Source organism: Nicotiana tabacum, chromosome 3 (genome assembly GCF_000715075.1).
Source record: "Nicotiana tabacum cultivar K326 chromosome 3, ASM71507v2, whole genome shotgun sequence".
NCBI lineage: Eukaryota > Viridiplantae > Streptophyta > Magnoliopsida > Solanales > Solanaceae > Nicotiana > Nicotiana tabacum.
The window spans coordinates 7,442,755-7,462,581 of record NC_134082.1 but is presented as its reverse complement, the minus strand read 5'-3'; the positions used below and the strand labels follow the sequence as shown (position 1 = coordinate 7,462,581).

General features: G+C 34.6%; 2 protein-coding genes across 2 annotated transcripts; one reads left to right on the top strand and one right to left on the bottom strand.

Moving 5' to 3' along the window:
- The first annotated feature begins 6,666 nt into the window (after positions 1-6,666).
- On the top strand, positions 6,667-10,142 carry LOC107818370 (protein YCF54, chloroplastic-like). Its single transcript, XM_016644377.2, has 3 exons — positions 6,667-6,949; positions 8,825-9,063; positions 9,684-10,142. The coding sequence occupies exons 1-3, from the start codon at positions 6,737-6,739 to the stop codon at positions 9,874-9,876; spliced, it is 645 nt and encodes a 214-aa protein (XP_016499863.2). The 5' UTR covers positions 6,667-6,736; the 3' UTR covers positions 9,877-10,142.
- Positions 10,143-12,185: 2,043 nt separating this feature from the next.
- On the bottom strand, positions 12,186-18,929 carry LOC107762004 (cytochrome P450 714C2-like). The gene is made up of 6 exons (XM_075242414.1): positions 18,635-18,929; positions 17,333-17,559; positions 16,285-16,415; positions 15,833-15,837; positions 14,824-15,263; positions 12,186-12,853 (listed from the first exon to the last, which is right to left on the bottom strand). Exons 1-6 carry the CDS (start codon positions 18,927-18,929, stop codon positions 12,416-12,418), a joined length of 1,536 nt encoding a protein of 511 aa, XP_075098515.1. The 3' UTR covers positions 12,186-12,415.
- Between the last annotated feature and the right edge of the window lie 898 nt (positions 18,930-19,827).

The following is a 19,827-nucleotide window of genomic DNA, read 5'->3' as shown; positions in this document are numbered from 1 at the left end:
TGGACAGGGCACCAAGTTTAGGTCTTGTTCAATGTCTGAAGTTTTCATGCGCTGGAAATAGGCCATTGCAACTCATTTTTCATCTTAGTTTTATCATTCTTTCGTCTTAGTATGAAGACTTCAAATGTCTGAAGTTGGCACAACATAGGTCATAAGTTGGTTAAAAATAGAGAAACAATTTATCATATGGTGTAAAATATTTACAAATAATTCAGTTGAATAAATGTATCTTTCATGTGTCTTTACTCTATCGTTTTAGGACACAAGCAACAAAAATTGGATTAAATAACTTTTTTAATAAATTCTTATATCTATCAGCTTTTTTTAATCATGATATGTGTTTATTGATTGTGATTGTCTTGCATTGTTTTGATGCTTTTTTACCCAAGAAATATATTATTAAATTTAGAAAAAAAAAAAGAAAAGAAAAATAAGATACTACAGTGTAACGGAAACCATGACATACCCAAATTTTAACATCAAAGCATTTAAGAGCATGTTTGGCCAAGCTTTGGGAAACCATAAGTAATTTTTTTTGTCAGAAAAAAAATAATATTTTTTTTAGAATTTAGATGTGTTTGGCCAAGATTTGAAAGTGCTTTTGAGCAGTAGTAGAAACAACTTTTCTATTTTGGGAAAGACGTTACAAATTGGCCAAGCTTCAAAAATTAGCTTGTTTTGAGAAGTGTTTTTTCTCAAAAATGCTTTTCTCAAAAGTACTTTGATAAGAAGCAGTTTGTGTTTAACTAATTAGTTTGAAAAGCATTTCTAAGCAGCGATTAGTGTTTGACCAAGCTTTTAAAAAGTACTTTTAAGTATATTTTCTCAAAAGTGCTTTTGAAAAAGTGGAGAAGCTATTTTTTTATGCTTCTCCAAAAATGCTTCTGCTTCTACTTAAAAATACTTTTTTTTTTTCTTCTAAACACTTGGCCAAACACTTCAACTTTGATAAATTCTTTTTTTTTTTTGAAGAAAGTGGTTTTTGCTTTGGAGCTAAAATTCTAGTTTCTTCCAAGGAGAAGAAGCAGAAAAATAATTTTTAAAACAAAAGTCTCCTTACTAAATTTATATTTCCAAATTGTCTTTCATTAATTTAACTTTTTGTTTTTTCATTTGTTTCTACCATCCCTTTTAAATTTTTTTATTTATTTCCATCATATTTTTATTCTCCTTATTCTATTCTTCTTTGAAATGGTCTCTATAATATAAATAGATCTCTGCTTTTATACTCCATTCGTTTCAAATTATGCAAACATATTTCCTTTTTAGTTCTGCCAAAAAAAGACCCCTTTCCCTATTTGAAAACAATTTACCTTTATGCAATTACTTATAACCGCACAAAATAAATGTGCCCCATCTTACACCATAACTTCAAAAGTCTTCTCTCTTTTCTGAAATTCTGTGCTCAGTCAAGTGAGTTCACATAAATTGAAATGGACGGAGTATATGATTAATGAAGCACATTTTTAATTTGTACTAAATGATTGTATTTTGAGATATTTGAATCATCATGTAAATAATAAATAATACTGGATATCTAATGGAGGCACTCAGCAAAATTAGGGCATAGCGAGATGGACATAACTTTCACTGTTATAAATAAGAAAGGCATTCGTCCAAACATAATCACATACAATTCATTAATTGATGTTTTGTGTAAGTTTGGTCAGTGGGAAAAGGTTAGGATTTTGTTCTCTGAGATGGTAAATCATAATATTTATCCAGATGTGCACACCTTCAACATAGCGACTGATGGACTATGCAAAGAAGGGAAAGTTGAAGACGCCGAAGAAGTAATGAGACATATAAATGAAAAAGGTCTAGAGCCTAATATATTAACTTACAATGTGATAATGGATGGATATTGTTTGCGTGGTCAAATGGATAGAGCGAGGAGAATTTTTGATTTCATGATAAATAAGTGCATTGAGCCTGACATTATTAGCTATACCACACTAATAAATGGATACTGCAAAAAAAAAAAAGAAGTTGGACGAGGCTATGCAATTGTTTCATGAAATTTCCCAAAAGGGATCAAAGCCTGATATTGTCATCCCTAAGAGGGGTAGTTTCAAGTACCTGTGGTCGTTTATTCAGGGGTCCGGGGATATCGACGAGGATGTCACACACCGTATAGGGGTGGGGTGGATGAAATGGAGGTTAGCGACGGGAGTCCTGTGTGACAAGAAAGTGTCACTGTTACTGAAAGGTAAATTTTATAGGGCAGTGGTTAGGCCTGCTATGTTGTATGGGACCGAGTGTTGGCCGGTGAAGATCTCACACATCCAGAGGATGAAAGTTGCAGAGATGAGGATGTTGAGGTGGATGTGCGGGCATACAAGGAAGGATAAGATTAGAAATGAAGATATTCGAGAGAAGGTGGGTGTGGCCCCCATGGAGGACAAGATGCGGGAAGCAAGACTCAGATGGTTCAGGCACATTCAGAGGAGGAACACTGATGCACCGGTGAGAATGTATGAGCGACTGGCGGTGGTGGGTACGAGGAGAGGTAGGGGAGACCTAAGAAGTATTGGGGAGAGGTGATCAGGCAGGATATGGCGCGACTTAGGGTTACTGAGGACATGACCCTAAACATGGAATTGTGGAGATCGAGCATTAAGGTTGTAGGTTAGGGAAATTGTGATGTCTTTTTTACAGCGCACTAGAGTGAGACTAGCCAGTTAGGAATTAGTCTTAGGATGCTATTGATCAACTACTGATGATGGGCTTTATCTTCTGTGTATTAATACCTTACATCTTTCTCGTATTTCCTATATCTCTTATATTGCTGTTACTTTGTTTTTTATGGTATTTATGTTATGTTATGGATTTTATGGTACTTTATGTTGTTTTATTATGAGTCTATTGATAGTACTAATATAGTGTCTCTTGTTGCCTCTTTGAGCCGAGGGTCTCCTGGAAACAGCCTCTCTGCCCCTCGGGGTAGAGGTAAGGTCTGCGTACATATTACCCTCCCCAGACCCCACTTGTGGGATTACACTGGGTTGTTGTTGTTGTTGTTATTACGTTGATTATTTCCCCGTCTTCTTTATTGTAGAAATCAAATGTTATTGCACTCTTAATTGGAGAAATAACCATTTGGTATTCGCAATTTAAAGACTCGACTAATTCAGATTCGCACGCGTATATGGCCCATTTAAGGGGTTTTGTTCTTTACCAGGGGTTTCTCCATTCCCAGGACTCTAACCCGAAACCTCTTGGTTCATGTTTAAGTATCAATTGTGAAGAAGACTTTTCTGATACAGTGATACTAAGTTCGTATCTGATGCTTTTGATGTTCGTTCTCTTTGGTGTCTTTGAGGATGAAAAAATTAATATTCTCCTGAACTTTGGACTTAAAAACAAATTCTGTTTTTGTGGGTGCGGGTTAAGATTTAAAATTTTCAAGTAAGTACAACTTTTCAGCTATCGATCACTAATATTCAACCAAGAAATATTTGTTTTCCAGGTTTGGACTTATAATTCCGTTCTTGTACGAATTGGATCATTGTAGTCTCATTTAGTTTTTTAAATTGATTCATAGTAGACGTCTATTCAACAACAACAACAACATCCCAGTGTAATCCCATAAGTGGGGTCTGGGGAGGGTAATATGTATGCAGACCTTACCCCTACCCCGAGGGGCAGAGAGGCTGTTTCCAGGAGACCCTCGGCTCAAGAGAGCAACAAGAAACAATATATTAGTACTATCAATAGACTCATAATAAATAACATAAAATAAAAAAAAATAACAACAATATAAGAAATATAGGAAATGCGAAAAGGATGGAGAAAAGAATGTAAGGTATACTAATATCCAACAGATACAGCCCTACATCAGTAGCTGATCAGTACCATCCTAAGACTAACTCCTAAATGGCTAATCTCACTCTAGTGCGTTGTAGTAATATTCACAAACTACCCTCTACCCTACAACGTTAATGCTTGACCTCCACAATTCCCTGTCAAGGGCCATGTCCTCAGAAATCCTAAGTCGTGCCATGTCCTGCCTGATCACCTCCCCAATAGACGTCTATTCAGTTGATTGTAAATATATATATGAATGCTTCTGCTAATTGCATCACTTGGAAGAAGAGCTTGTTTTATATTTTATTTACTGCTCCAAAGTCTCACTTTTAACTAAATAGTTAATTTGTTTTAAGCTATGTTCAGGTATATGATCTCATTACATTGTACAATGTGAATTATATATTAGAATGACATACTAATAGCATTCAGTAGGATTTATAGTTATTCCCTAGTTATGGCTATTCAAAATATGACTTCCTTGGTTTGCCACTGATGGAAACTTTTACATTAGCAATAACATATAAACATAATCGAAAAAACAAAAATAAAAATAAGACAAATTAGAAAGAAAAAAAAAAGAGGAAAATTTTGCGGGGCGGGGCGAGTAACGAGGGGGCGGATGTGAGTGAAAATGCAATACGGGGCAAGGCGGGTTGAAATTTTGCGGGTTAAGGTAGAACCTGCGCCCCGCACCGTTTCCCATCTCTAGTCTTAGTTGTTTAGTATATATTGTCCCATTTCTTGGCATACAAACTCCTGCTACTGTACTGGGTATTTTCTTCTTTCTTCAATCTCTTGTCTCTGTATTTTGTACAGGTGACAGAAACTCTAGTGTGAACTTCTGTGAGATGTGTGGTTATTTGAGATTATTATTCAGTTTTTATCTAGAATGAGTGACAGTGTACAAAAATAAGTGTTGGACATAAGAATTTTTTCATTTATTTTCGGAAAAAAATCACTTTTTTTTTTTTCGAAATCAGTGCTTGGCCATAAAATTTTCAATTTTCACTTGAAGATGAATTTTGAAATTTTTCGAAAATTTGAAAAACTCCAAAAAGCTGTTTTTCAAAATTTTCACTCAGATATCTCATAAAACTTCAAAAACAACCCAAAATTATATTCATGTCCAAACACACACTTTAATTTTCAAATGTCATTTTCACTTAAAAAAAATTCTCACTTTTTTGTTGTTGAAAATTTACAATTCTTATGTCCAAACGCCCACTTAATAACTCATATCTTTTTTTTTTATTTTATAAAATGCTAGTCTAGACTTAACGTTTCTTCTTCTACCAATGATGAAATGCCTACTGCATCATCAGCTCAATGGCGCGCGGAACCACATAGGCTCAAGGGTGGTCAGTCAAAAACTTTTGCCGAAAAATTAGACTGCATATAAATCAAATAATACTTTTTACACATATATTAAATCGTGAACATCCTCGGTGAAATTCCTGTCACCATTGCATAAGCTCGTAAAATTTAGTGGGCTTTAAAGTTTTGATAGGGAACTAAGAAATACATTCATGTTGTTTTCACATTACTGGATTGGTTTGTCTATCAGGAGGCATTTACGCAGGGTCCGAAAAGGTCCGCATTCCTGTGTAGGTAACCTATTCTTATGGCTGATTCCATGGCTCGAACCCATGATATATAGGTCGTACGAAAATAACTTTACCGTTGCTCGAAGTCACCCCTTGGAGTGATGCAGAGCTTAAAATGGATGGAAATCAGATATTGGAGACAATTCAAGAAGGAGTCATCCAAGAAAGCTCATGGGTGTAGTTTTTTTTTAATTCAGAGATTATGTAATTAGTTTTTTGTTGGAGACCTAAGCACCCAACTTGTTCTTAGTTTACTGTTTTATTATTGGCAATGGTAATCTTAATAGTTATTACGGAAAAAAAATGCTTAACCATAGTTCAGTGGTATGCATTTTCACCTTAATTGTTGATTCTATTAATTGTTTGGTTAGACGTAAATACCCGATGCGGGTAAGTATTTACCGAAAAATTGGGTGAAGTATAGTAGAATACTCAGGACTAAAAATGATTATATATAACAAAACTTTACACTTTTAGTCCCTTAAATATCGATAAATTCTGATTTTGATCATTGTAATTGATAATTAAACACATTTTCCTGTCAACAAATTAATATGTGTGCTTTTGATCATTTTACTATCTTCGCAAACATAACGAATTATCAAGCGCTATACCACTTTACCAATATATTGTGTTAAAGTTCTATTATTACTTTTTATCTAATAGTAACATATTTTAAATAATAGTATATAACTATATATTTCTCATATAAAGGCACCAAAAAATACACGTTTTAGTTACTTGAGGATTAAATATGTTATTACAAAGATCAAAATCAAAATTTACCAATAATGATTGAACAAAAGTTCAATTATCACAGTGTATATGTTGACGTCTATGGCCATATCATCTAAAAACTTAATCTATTAGAGAGAGCACACTTTAATTTACTTAATTATGTCTTCAACACGTCCCCTCACGTGCGAGCTTGATCTTTTTTGATGAGTCAAGCACGTGGAAATTCTTTTTAATATTGGGTAGGGCGAGACTCGAATCCAGGACCTCTGCCTGCTCCGATACCATATTGAAGAGTGCGATCATCTCTTCTAAAAGCTTAAACTGTTAGAGGGAGCAAACTTTTATTTACTTAATTATGTTTTTAACGGTATATAAAGTATCATTTGAAGTAAAAATAAAATACAAAGTGGTAACCAATTGTAAGCTAAGGGCTAAATGTTATAAAATATGTAAATTGGAGGGGTTTAATTTGATTTTAAAAAATAAGTAAGATAAGGGGGTTAGATAATGTTGGTGTATTTTCCCACCTGGCACTTTCCATTACACAGAGAGCAAAACCTTAACATAGTGATTCTTGGTTAACAATGTCAGCTTCAACAGCACTGAATCTTGGTTCATTATGCAGTTCGGTAGTGAATTTGCCGACCCATTATTCTCATAAACCTTCTCTGCTTTTACATGGTACTCAGTCCCAGCAATTCTTGACATTACCCAATACTGTTCTCAAGGGCTTCAGTGGAAGCAGAAATATGAAGAGTGCTGTTGCTGCTGTTGATTCCTCTGATCCTGCTGAAAAGGTTTTGCTTTTTCCTTTTTTTTTTTTTGTATTTTCAAGAATTTAAGTTTTAACTTTTTCTTTAGATGCCTGTATTGTTCGGGCCAACTTGTGCACACTCGGCTAATTCCACAGGGTAACTGCTCAGTGGTGAAGCCAGAAAATTTAATAAGTGTTTGAATTTTGAACCCCCTTTGCCCGGGGGCTATGCTAACAAGTAATATTTTATCCTATAGATAGTAGTATAATTTTTTGGCGGAGGGTATTCAGTTGGCCATCTTTGGCCATACATAGCTTTGGCTCTGTACCAGCTAACTCCCACTAGCATAGGTACCAGGTAAATTTTTCCACCAAGGTTTGGACTTCTTGAAAAAGATCGCCTAGTGTTTTTGCCTTCGTTGTGATTTGAACCCGGGACTTTATTGTTCTCAACCCACTTTATTGACCGTAATGTAAGCTTTAACTTTGGAATTGTGGGGAAAATAGGAAATTGGTTGACATGCTCTCTGTTGTTAGTTTGTTACAAAAATGGTTTCTTTAGAATGCCATTCATGTCCAATATTTTTATGAAAAGATGGAGTGTACAGTCTTTATTTACATGAATGTAGAAGTCAATAATTTTTTTTATAACATTGGTGTTGCGGCGACAAGCTGAGTTAGCTAGGAATAAGGGGATTCAATTGAAGTCCCTTCGTCAAAAAATTATACTATGCAAATAGAGAAAGAAAGCGAATTTTTTTGGTTATATAGAAATTGTTGAATTCCCTTGACATAAGGAAAAACATCTTGTGTAGTAACAAAGGGGGTTCAAAAATTGTTTTAGATCACAAGTGCTTAGACATTGTAGTATTTTTTGGAATCCCCTTCTATAAATTCCTGGTTCCACCATTGGTTCGAGCCAGCTTGTATAGTTGAGGCAGGGGATGCGCGTACCTACTGCCTCTGGCTCGAGCTATATAGTTGGAAAAAAAATATTGTAGTTAAATTATGTCCGAATCAATTCTTATATAGTATACAGTAAATGAAGGAAATTCTACATTGACCTTTTTCTTTTGGCCACTTTGTAAAGCTGTCAATTGCTCGCTTGTACTGATATTTTTGAGAAGGTAATGCAAATTTATAGATTAATAAGCACCAAAGAAGATACTTTGGTATGCACAAATGGCTGCCAAAAGGAAAGATCAAAAAGTATCCTTTCTATACATGTAGGAATTCAATGAATTTTAGGATTATTTTGGCCTCATGTACAATTGCTCAGTTGCACTGATGTTTTTACCCTTTTCATTAGCTCCCCCTTTCTGATTAAAACTGAGCTTTCTTAGTTCGACAATATGGATAATGGTGCCCCGGGGGTGGAGACAGGACTGTAGACAAGGGGATTCAAATGATAAAATGTCACAGTGGAGAGTTGAGCCGATGACCTAAAACATTTTTGAACCCTCTTTGTCACTACAATAGAAACTTCCCTTGTGTTAATGGGATTCAACAATCAATATATGTACAATCAGAAAAAGAGTTCTCCTTTGCACAATGTATCTTTCTGGCAAAGAGGATTCAATGGATCCCGCTTAAGTCAATGTGGCTCCGCCACTGGTTCCCTGAAGACACTGTACTGATAAAAAGACGAGCAGTGTTTGTTCTTTTCTAGTCCTGCTCGCTTTTGCTGATGAGTATTTGTGCTTGGTAATCTAGCACGGGTTATTCCTGTGAAAAGGAAAAGACAAAAATTTAGATAACTCCCTATTTGACCAAGACTTCTAGCAAAAATATCCTCCATTTTATGTCTACATTTGCCTTTGCATATTTCAGTTATACAATGATAGGTTGAGTTTCCTTAGGCCATTTCCTTTAGTTTTAGTGTCCGGAATTTTAATGCTGGTTTCTGTTGCATATACAGCAAGAGACAGAAAGGAAGAAGTACTATTTTCTTGTTGCAAATGCCAAATTTATGCTGGACGAAGAGGAGCATTTCCAGGAGCAATTGTTTGAGCGTCTTCGCCTTTTCGGAGAGCGCGACAAAGAACAGGATTTTTGGCTTGTGATTGAGCCCAAGTTCTTGGATAAATTCCCTAACATTACCAAGAGACTGAAGAGACCCGCTGTAGCTCTTGTTTCAACAAATGGCCCGTGGATCACGTAAGGGGCACTCATCTTTAAATATTTTGAGACACTAATGACTCCATTTTCCAGTCCGTCTGGATCATCAAAAGATTGCAGAAAATCTGTCTTTAATAAGCAAGTTATAATCACAGGAAGGGGTCAAAAAATAATTCTCTGCTATACCCTCCATCCCAATTTATACCTGGTCCACATAAATTGTGACAGAGGGAGTATATCGTATCTTAATTTTACGCTCCATTATACTTTGAGGTTGTTCATATCCTTGTAGTTAGCAATTTGTCTCATATTTGCCCTTGATCCTAACGGAAACATCTTGACACGTAGAATCCACCCAATCCATGCTGGAGCGTTATTAAAATCAAGGGCATACGAGATTATTTGCAGACGTCAAGGGTATGAATAACCCCAAAGTATAACAGATAGTAAAATTAAGATATTTTGTATAGTAGACGGCCATATTGCTTGGACTCTCCGAAAATGTCGCCAGATGCGTATCGGACCCTTCAAAAGTTTGTATTTTTGGAGGATCCGATACGGGTGCGACATCATTTTGGAAAATCCGCGCAACATCGGTAGGAGGACAAAATTTGCTGCTTTTCTATATTTCTCCTGATTTGTTTTTTTGGAACTTGCAGATTCATGAAATTGAGGTTAGATAGAGTTTTACAAGAGAGCTTTGAGGCTGACAGTACAGAAGAAGCTTTGGCATGTACTCCTGTAAATCTTGAGTTTGAAAAGCCAGAAAAATGGACAGCACCATACCCGAAGTATGAATCGGGTTGGTGGGAGCCTTTCTTGCCCCCCGGATCTCAAACATCAAAGGTATGATTGTCGGATGTCATCCACAAATTAAACTCGGCAGTAGTGTTTGTTGGTCTGGCGATGAACAGTTAGTTTGAGAAGTTGTTCATTAGTTTGAGAAGTTATGTAAAGAGACGGTGGGGGAAACACAAATGTAGGCTGTAGGTGAAGATGTTTGTAGCTCATCTGAAGAATTGTACGATAAATGCCTAATTTCTGTAGCTTTTGAACCCCGCCTTACAAGATTCAGGAAATAAATGAAGAATATTGAGCATTGTTACTTAGCGTGAAAATTCATTGTGAACATAAATGTAAAAAATCGGTAATGACCTAGCATTATCCTTGATTTACATTTATGTCTATATTAAGGTATTTCCAGTATTGGGTTTTCCTGATAGTTTTTGATGTGAAGTAAGAATCCTTTTCTTGGTTCCTCAGTTATTTTTATGGTTTTATATTGTTCTTATATTGTAAAAAGGGCAGCCCGGTGCACTAAGCTCCCGCTATGTGCGGGGTTCGGGGAAGGGCCGGACCACAAGGGTCTATTGTACGCAGTCTTACCCTGCATTTCTGCAAGAGACTGTTTTCACAACTTAAACCCGTGACCTCCTAGTCACATGGCAGCAACTTTACCAGTTACGCCAAGGCTCCCCTTCTGTTCTTATACTGTACTAGATGTTAAAATCAAATGGCTGTCTGTTTAGGAGAAAAACTGCTTCTGAACTGAGGAGAAAAAGTTGAAAAATCTGGAGTCTGTTGATTTTACTTAAGAATTGTTGTTGGTTTTTATCTCTCACCAACCCAGAAAAGTTCCTAAGACAGGGAAACTTGGTTGAATTTGAGTCGATATTTGCGACTTTCCTGAAGAAAAATAAGCAATAGCATGTAATACAATGCCACTGTGTTGAGCTATCCAAGTTCATCTAGTGGAACTCTCAGAATTCCATGTAAAAGATTGACTTGGTGAAAGTAGAGAATCAGACCTGTAATACAACTGACCAACAAAAAGAAAGAAAGAAGGAAGGATGTGATAAAGAAATGTTAAAGCTTAACCAATCTTATCCTGTTAAGTGTGTTACATTGATTGAGGGAACGAGTTGTTACCTTCTTATATGGATTTAGACAATCATCACCTCATGAGCGAGCTTTTGAGGTTGAGTTAGTCTCAATGTCCATTTTCTTTACATGATATGAGAGTCAAACTCGTATCTGTTCTTGGTTTACCTAATGTAGATATCCAGTCTTGGTCGTGCGAGGAGAGGGCAGGCGTTAAGTGTCCCACATTGGTTGAAAGAATGAGTTTCTTTAGATAATCTTGGCATCACCTCACGGACTTACTTTTAAAGAGTTAACTTGCCCATGTAAAACAAAAAGAAAATCGAAGTCCGAAGAGCCTATTAAGTGTCTTATATTGGTTGAGAGAATGGGTTATTGTCTTTTTATACGGTCTTAGACAATCATCACCTCATGAGCGAGTTTTTTAGGTTGAGTTAGTTTCAATGTTCATTGTCTTTACATGGTATGAGAGTCAGACTCATTCCTATTCTTGGTTTACCTAATGTAGATATCCAATTTTAGGCGTGTGAGGAGAGGAGAAGCGTTACATAATCTTAGCAATCCACACGAGCTAGCTTTTGAGGTTGAGTTAGGCTCGAAGCCTTTTTGTTTTTAAACCGACTCTCCTGCATATTGTACTTTTCTTGGTGAATAACCATTGACAGATACTTGGGACACTTGGATGCTTACCTTCCTTAAAATTCTTAGTCTCCTCTTATTTACAGTTGCAGAGATGATCTCTTCCTCCTAAACAGAGACTCACACTAGTTTATGCTCGATCATATGGGGTATGGCAAAGTGCAAGACTTTGGTAAGCCGGATATCTTCAATGTCTCGCCAATACAGGTATCGAGCAACTCTGCACCCGAGACTTAGGCAGATAGAAAAAAATCACCTAATATTTTTTGTCCTTTTAGGATTTGAACTATGGTTTCACCCATTTTAAGTGACAGGTAGACCGCACCCTTCGGTGTATAAATGCACATAGATTTTTCATCTCTTATTTTATTGAATGGCATTATATCCTTGTCAACAACAACATCATACCTAGTATATTTCCATTACTGAGGTCCGGGTAGGTAGTGTATATGCACACCCTACTCATACCTTGTACAGGTAGAGAAGCTTCTTCTGGAAGATCATTGTCGATACTCTATAAAGCAAGTAAATATTTATGTGTTCAAAAGTAATAGTACCTCTTAATTGCTTTGTAGATGGAGAGCATACATCAATTTTGCAAAGTATTAATAACAAGATTTTTCAAATATTGCTATGGGAGAATCTAAAAATTTATCCATATCAATTATCCTTCATATAAGCATTCTATAAATAGCAGTTTTAGGATTCAAAGATCTCAATCAAGATAGAGAGATATATAGAGAATAAAAGAAAACGGCTTGTGAACAGCTTGATGCACTATCTCCCAAAAGTAAATCAAGTTCCCTCTTATTTCACTATATACGAGGTTCTACCGTTCCTTCTTGACCATGTCATGATATTTCTGTAGCGATTAACGCGTTGTTTCTAACTTCTTGAGTGAAATATCAACTCCATATTGAGGCTCAATGACAATACCAAGTTTAGGGGAGTGAACATAACTTGGTGAAAGCCTAAATGTGAAGTTAGACACAATAAGGGAGATCAATATTTTCAACTCAGCCAAAGCCAAAGGTTGTCCAGCACAAACTCTAGGACCAATTCCAAAAGGCATAAAAACATGTGGAACTTTGCAAGAATTTGATATTCCATTTGCAAATCTTTCTGGATTAAATTCATAGCTATCTTGTCCCCAAATTTCTGGATCAGTGTGTAATGCCACTACCATTGTCCAAACATTCATACCCTTTGGAATTTTCACATTTCCAAATTTCATATCCTTAAATGCCTCCCTAGCTAGTATTGGCACAGTTGAGTAAAGCCTTAATGATTCATTAATCACCATCGTCAACTGCAAATCAAAATAAAAAATAATGTTAAAACTCAAAGAATTAACCTAAATAGTCGCTCACGCAACCGCTTAAACTAAAAATAGCTTGCGGATGTATAGTATGTGTAATATGTATATAACTGCCTATAATTAATGTATAATTATTATACCGACTAGAAAATGCCAGGTTGCGTTAAAGAAGTTGCAAAGAAAGTGCTTGAGGTCCAGGACCTCGGCCACAGGATTCTTGATGGTGGAATGAGGAGGTACAAAGAATTATTAATGCTAAAAGAAAATATTATAGGGAGTTGCGAAAAGCAAAAGATGGAGAAGCCTTTGAAGAATATAAGAGAGCTAAAAAAGAAGCTAAGAAGACGATTAGTAAAGCCCGAGGGAAAGCTCTAGATGGCTTGTACCAAAATCTAGAAGAAGAAAAAGAAGGGAAAAACAATTGTTTAAACTAGCACGACCAATAAAGAAGAGAGGCAACAAGTGTTGACAGGAGATAACAAGATCAAAGAGAGATGGAAAGGATATTTTGATCAATTGTTCTACTCAAACCAAGAGGATAGCATTTTAGACCTCCAGACGTCTATGTATGGTAGAAACTTTAGCTATACCCGTAGAATTAGGCTATAAAAGTAAAAGATACCATGAAAAATATGAAGGTTAGAAAGGTTTATGGTCCAGATGGTGTCTCTATAGAGGTTTAGAAGTGTCTTGGAAAGGTTGGAGTAGAATGGTTGACCAAGTTATTTAATGCCATACTAAGAAGTGGTAGGATGCCCGAAGAATGGAGGAAGAGTACCTTGATTTTAATCTTTAAGAACAAAGGAGATATTCTAAGTTGTATGAACTATCACGACATTAAACTCATGAATGATACGATAAAACTCTTAAAAAGAGCAATAGAGCGTAAGGAACACGACAAGAGTGACATATAATCAGATTGCGCTTATGCTCTGTAGATCCAAAACGGAAGTTATATTCTTGCTAAGTAGATTAATAAAAATTTATTGTAAAAGGAAGAAAGATCTACACATGGTATTTATTGACATAGAGAAAGCATATAATAGAGTACCACAGAGGGTCCTTTGGCGGGTGATAGTGAAGAAAGAAATTCATATTAAATATACAAATATCATAAAGAACATATATGAAGGAGTTGTCACTAGCGTGAAAACAATAGTAGAATATATAAAGGAGTTTCCCATAATAGTGGGGCTACAGTAGGGTTTTGCATTGAGCCCCTACTTATTTACTTTAGTTATATTTGAGCTAACCAATAAAGTACAAGACGAGGTGTACGCTATTTGTTGATGATCTTTTGCTAATTGATGAAACTAGAGAAGATTTCAACCAAAAGCTTGAGTGATGGAGAAAAACTTTAGAGAGTAAGGTATTTAAGATAAGTAGAATTAAGACTGAGTACATGCACCGCAAATTTAGTTAGCATGAGAAGAGTAAAATTAAGGTGCGACTTGACGGAATTGTGGTGCCAAAATACAAATAGTTCAGATATTTAGGCTCATTATATTACTTCAAGAGCTGGAATGATAAATGAAGATGTTACTCAAATGATTAAAACCGGATGCGTGAAATGAAAAAATGCTAACAGGGTATTATGTAATAGAAGGATGCCGACAAAAGCGAAAGATAAGTTCTAAAGAATAGCTATAAGCTCAGCTACATTATGTGGTAGTGGATATGCGGCTAAAATTCAACATATCCACAAAATGAGTGTTGCAGAAATGTGAATGCTGAGATTGATGTAATCATCCAACATCAAATGTAGCATTTACCGACATTTTCTTATTTTCTGTGACATATATATAAGCATAACTAAGTTATTTTTTTATTACAAAAAAAGATAGTTGTATGACTAATGAAATAAACTGAAATTTAGACGACTACCCGTGAAATTAACTCTGGGATGTGGATAGTAATTAATTAAAAGACAGATAATATGAACCGGAGAGAGTAAAATTTACCAGTTTCATCTGTCGAATCATATCAGAATCTGGGATTTGACCATTGCAAATTTCTTGAACTTCAGCACGTACTTTTTCTTGCCAATTGGGATATGCAGCTAATAACATGAGACACCAAGTTGCAGAAACAGCAGTTGTCTCAAATCCAGCCAAATAAATATTCTTGCAATTATCCACAATGAATTGATCAATTTCGTCTGAATTTAAATTGCTATTTTCTGCCCCTTCAAGAATTGTTTGTAACAGATCCTTCTCATATCCAGTTTTCTTTCTTTCTTTCACTAATTTCAAGATTAATTTGCGAGTTTCCTTTTCTAATCCCCACATTTCTCTATTGCTTTTTGTTGGTAAATACCTATGAGTTTCAAGAGTGTATTGAGAAGAGTTCAAGTTTATGAACAACAATAACGATATATTCAGTGTAATCCCACAAGTGAGGTCTGAGGAGGGTAGTGTGTATGCAGACCTTACCTTTGTGAAGGTAGAGATGTTGTTTCCGACAATTCAAATTTTATAAACGGTATAAAAAATACAATCAAGTTACATACAAGGTAATACAGATATACAATAAGTATCAAGTCATAAACAGAAGCAGATTCAGGATTTAAACTTTATGGGTTTAACATTTAAGACTCTTAAAGCTCAGGGGCGGAGCTAGAGTATCCCGAGCGGGTTCAGCCGAACCCAGTAGCTTTGGTTCGAACCCTGTCTTTGTCTTAAAAAATTCATGAATATATATAAATTATTAATTTAGAACCTAGTAGCTTAAAACGACTAGAATTCCGAACTCATAAACTTGAAATCATAACTCTGCCTCTGTTAACGCTAAACTCATTATAGAAGGATCTAAGATTTAAACTTATGGATTCAACATTTAAGACTCTTAGCGTTAAACCCATCATTCTTTTAAAATTATGGGTTTAAACCTATCAGTTATTGCAATTTTAATAATTTTTTACATATAAATTATGTATACATTGAAAATTATGGATTCAGATGAATTCGGCACCACTACTCTACATCTGCCCTGGTCAAAACTAGTAAAAATGTTACCTAACTTGTTATCACAACTTAAGTAATGTTGATAGGATTAAAAAGTATTTTAATTTTACTCACGGTATATAATTAAGGGAGTGTTTGGTATAATGGACGTTATTTTCAAATATTTTTGAAATATGACTTATGTTTTGGAAAATGCATTTCGGTCTTTGGTTGGAGAGTACAAAATATTTTTCCAAGAAAATAGTACTAGCATTTACTGACTGACTTACTAATAATAATAGCAAGAACTTTAATACTCCCTCTATCTCAAATTATTTGTCGTGATTTCTAAAAATGTTATCTTAAATTATTTGTTATTTTAGAAATTCAAGATAAAATTAATTATTTTTTTCTCATTTTGTCCTTAGTAGTAATTGTTCTTGAAGATGGACATGACACATAAATAGAATAAATATTCACATCACATCACCAGAGAAATTTCTTAAATATGGATCAATTTTGATGTCAATAATTTCTCCTTCAGCTTCAATTTTCTTTTTCCATGATTTCACGAGGGATAATGCAGATTCTTGAATTAAATTTGTCATTCCCTGCAGCAGATTTTTGAGTAATTGTAGTAAACAACGAGTTTAATATATGTGCACTGACAATGTATAATTTTTTTTGTATAATCAAGTTAAATTAATTGTTATAGCAAGGTTGCAGGATACAACAGGTTAAAATACTGTAATTATGTATAAAAAAAATTACGTCATCAGTGTACATAAATTAAATTGTAAAGGAAATTATCCATAATCAATATAATTGGTAACATGAAATTTAAGATAAGTACATAACCTTCTATAGTTTATGCAAAACTCATTCACGCGACTATTGATTATGACAATTTATACATAGAGTAACAAGCTGTTATAATCGGTTAAATTACATTGATAATTATAATTTTCACTCGTAACAAAGACGGTTCCCCATACAACCAGGGGGAGAGTTAGAGTATTAGCTACGAGTTTAGATTAATCCAATAATTTTTGCTTAGTCTCAATATTATATTAGAAAATTTATTAAATATGTATAAATATGTAATTATAAAACTAATAATTAAGAAGTATTAACCTACATAGCTGCTCACCTAACCATTTAAATTTAGAATAGGAGATGTATAATTCATATATTAATATATGTATAATAGTGTATAGTCAAATTAAAATTTATGTATACCTGCTAGAAAAATAGACCATGAATCCGATTGACTATTGACGTAAAGTTCCTAATAAATATTCTCCCCCCACCCCCCCTCCCCCAACCAACCAACCAACAACAACAACAACAAACCCAGTTTGATCCCATAAATATAGTCTGGGGAGGATAATATGTATGCAGATCTTACTCTTACCTCATAGAGATAGAAAAACTATTTCCGATAAACCATCGGCCCAACAATAAATATGGTACCCCACACCCCAACCAAACAATAACAAAAAAGAGGAAAAAAGTGGACATATTGTACCTTAACCTTGTCCATATAAAATTCAGGTGCAATGACTTTCCTTTGATATGCCCAATGATTTCCATTTGCTGTGATAATGCCAGTACCAAGTAAAGAACCACGCTCTTTCACTTGATAAGTTGGCTTCCCCCAATCTAGTGATGTGCACATTGTTGTTTCTTTGATCAAGTCCACTTGTGTCACATTTAATATTTGTGTATTTCCCAGAGAAAACATGAATACTTTTCCTGCACACACTCCACAAATTTAGAAAGAAAAAAAAAATATACTAAGAATGCCACATATTTATACTAGCAACCTAAATCAATGTTTTGGCCACCTTTCCCACTATTTATACAGTATAATTTTTCGACAACAACGACAAATCACACACTCAGTGTAATCCCACAAGTGGAGTCTGAGGAGGTTAGTGTGTCCGTTGTCTTACCCCTACCCTAATACAAAGATTGTTTCCAATAGACCCTTGGCAATTTTCCGACAAAGGGATACAATTAAACTTATTCACACCGATTGTTTATACCAACTCATAATAATTTATTATAGTTAAGTGACAAAATAAGGTAAAAATATGTATTAATTAACTACTTCTATGATTTAATAATAACTATGTTTGTAAAGACAAATGTCATGTATCTATCATATGTGTGTCGCTACTTTAAGGGGGAAATCGATTGCCAAAACCGTCAGCAAAAACCGACTGAAAATCGATCGATTCATGGCGGTCGATAATCATATGGTCGGTAGAGCCAACCGACCGACTTCATTAGGTATTTTCCGACTGATTTCGGTCGGTCAATTAAATTTCAAAAAAAAAAGAAGAAAAAATTACCGAAAAAATCGACCGAAGTCGGCCGGTATTTTTAGTTATGTAATTAAAAAATGCACCATCTGAAAAACGAACTGAGGTATGTACTGTGGCAGGATACTATTCTACCACTAGACTATTGCTGCATTTTGTTTTAAGACTGTCTTTTATTTCGTTTATACTCTTTAATTGCATTTTCGCGCGAAAATAACCGACAGATGTCGGTCGATTTTTTGAATATTAATTTTTATTTATTTTGAATAAAAACCGACAAAAGTTGGTCGGTTTCTTGAAAAATAATTTTGCTGGATGCAAAAATAGTTTCCTGTATTTTTGCGCAAAGGTTTTTCGGTCGGATTTTCGGCCCTTTTTTTAACCGACCGAAGTCGATCGGTCGGTTTTGATCGAATTTCTAGTAGTGTACAAACACGATGATTTAAGTCGCAAAGCGAAAAGAAAAAATAAAAGCAAAGAGAAGGAAGGTGGTTGATGCATACCATATTTTTTCTGCCATTCCTCAATGAAAGGCAAGACAGAATTGATACAATTATGATTTGCAGGAACTTGACCATACATATATGGTTTCTTTTTTGCATTTTTTCTGTATTTCATAATTTGCAAAGTATTCCCAAAAAGAATGGTAGGTGAAGGGCCATTTATGCCTTGTTTTCTCATAATAGACCTAAGTTTTTCTGGTTTTGTCACTAGTGCATTATATGCATACAACACTAGTCCCAAAAACCAAACCAAAAGCAAAGAGGCAACAATTTTCATGACTTGATAGATTCCCATTCTTAGAGTTTTTTCACCTCTTTTCTCTTGTTTCAATTGATATGTTTGTGTAGGATTTTATAGTGTTGGAGAGTCACCAAATGTGGAAAATTTCAAACTAGATTATTGGAATAAAGTTAGTTAGAGGGATATGTTTTTTTAAAAAATATATATATTTTTGTATGAGTTAAAATTAATTTGGATAAATAATTATTCCATGTTGAATAGGTGCAATGGCAGATCCAATCATGAGTTTGCGAGTCCGGTAGAATATAGTATTTTTAGGAGCATATTATAAGATTCATATAATAAATTAGTGGATTAGTGTAATCAAATTGCATTTGATGAATTTGTTAAGTGATAAAACAATATGGTAAGTTTGATTTACAAAAGGTTCCATATTATTTAAACCAACAAATAGGTATACTTATCATATGTGTCAACCAAAAAAAGAGTTACATCATTTCATCCAAAATATGAATAAGTGGTCAAACCATTTTAATAAATTTAATCTACTTAAAAAAATTCCCTATAAACTTTGAAATTATTCGAAAATCATGAAAAGAATGGTTCGGTAATTGTATTATTTCCAAGCGAAAAGTCAGCATACTTTAAAAGCTGATGGAGTGATAAAAATGCTTAGTAACTTTATAATTATTATAGTAAGTAAAGTTTAGTTATAGGATAATGCATAAAATTCTCCCTGAACTATATTCGAAGTTGCTACGACACGTCTTATCTTTGTGGGGGTCCTATTACCCTAAACTTTTTTAAAGTGGAATAAATGTCATTCTAAGTGCTGACGTGGCATAGAGAACCAAACATTTGGCAAGTGAGTGAAATACACGCGCTGCCACATATAATTTCGTATTTTTTAAAAATCTATTTCATTTTCTTCCTTTTTCTTTTCTTTTTAATT

Bases quoted from the DNA above. Each gene is read 5' to 3' on its own strand.
- LOC107818370 (XM_016644377.2), top strand. From the start codon at position 6,737: ATGTCAGCTTCAACAGCACTGAATCTTGGTTCATTATGCAGTTCGGTA. The intron at 6,950-8,824 runs GTTTTGCTTTTT...TTGCATATACAG, and splicing joins CCTCTGATCCTGCTGAAAAG to CAAGAGACAGAAAGGAAGAA. The intron at 9,064-9,683 runs GTAAGGGGCACT...TGGAACTTGCAG, and splicing joins ACAAATGGCCCGTGGATCAC to ATTCATGAAATTGAGGTTAG.
- LOC107762004 (XM_075242414.1), bottom strand. From the start codon at position 18,929: ATGGGAATCTATCAAGTCATGAAAATTGTTGCCTCTTTGCTTTTGGTT. The intron at 17,560-18,634 runs GTATGCATCAAC...GAGTGTGTGCAG, and splicing joins GGAATGGCAGAAAAAATATG to GAAAAGTATTCATGTTTTCT. The intron at 12,854-14,823 runs GTAAATTTTACT...TTTGATTTGCAG, and splicing joins TGATTCGACAGATGAAACTG to TTGACGATGGTGATTAATGA.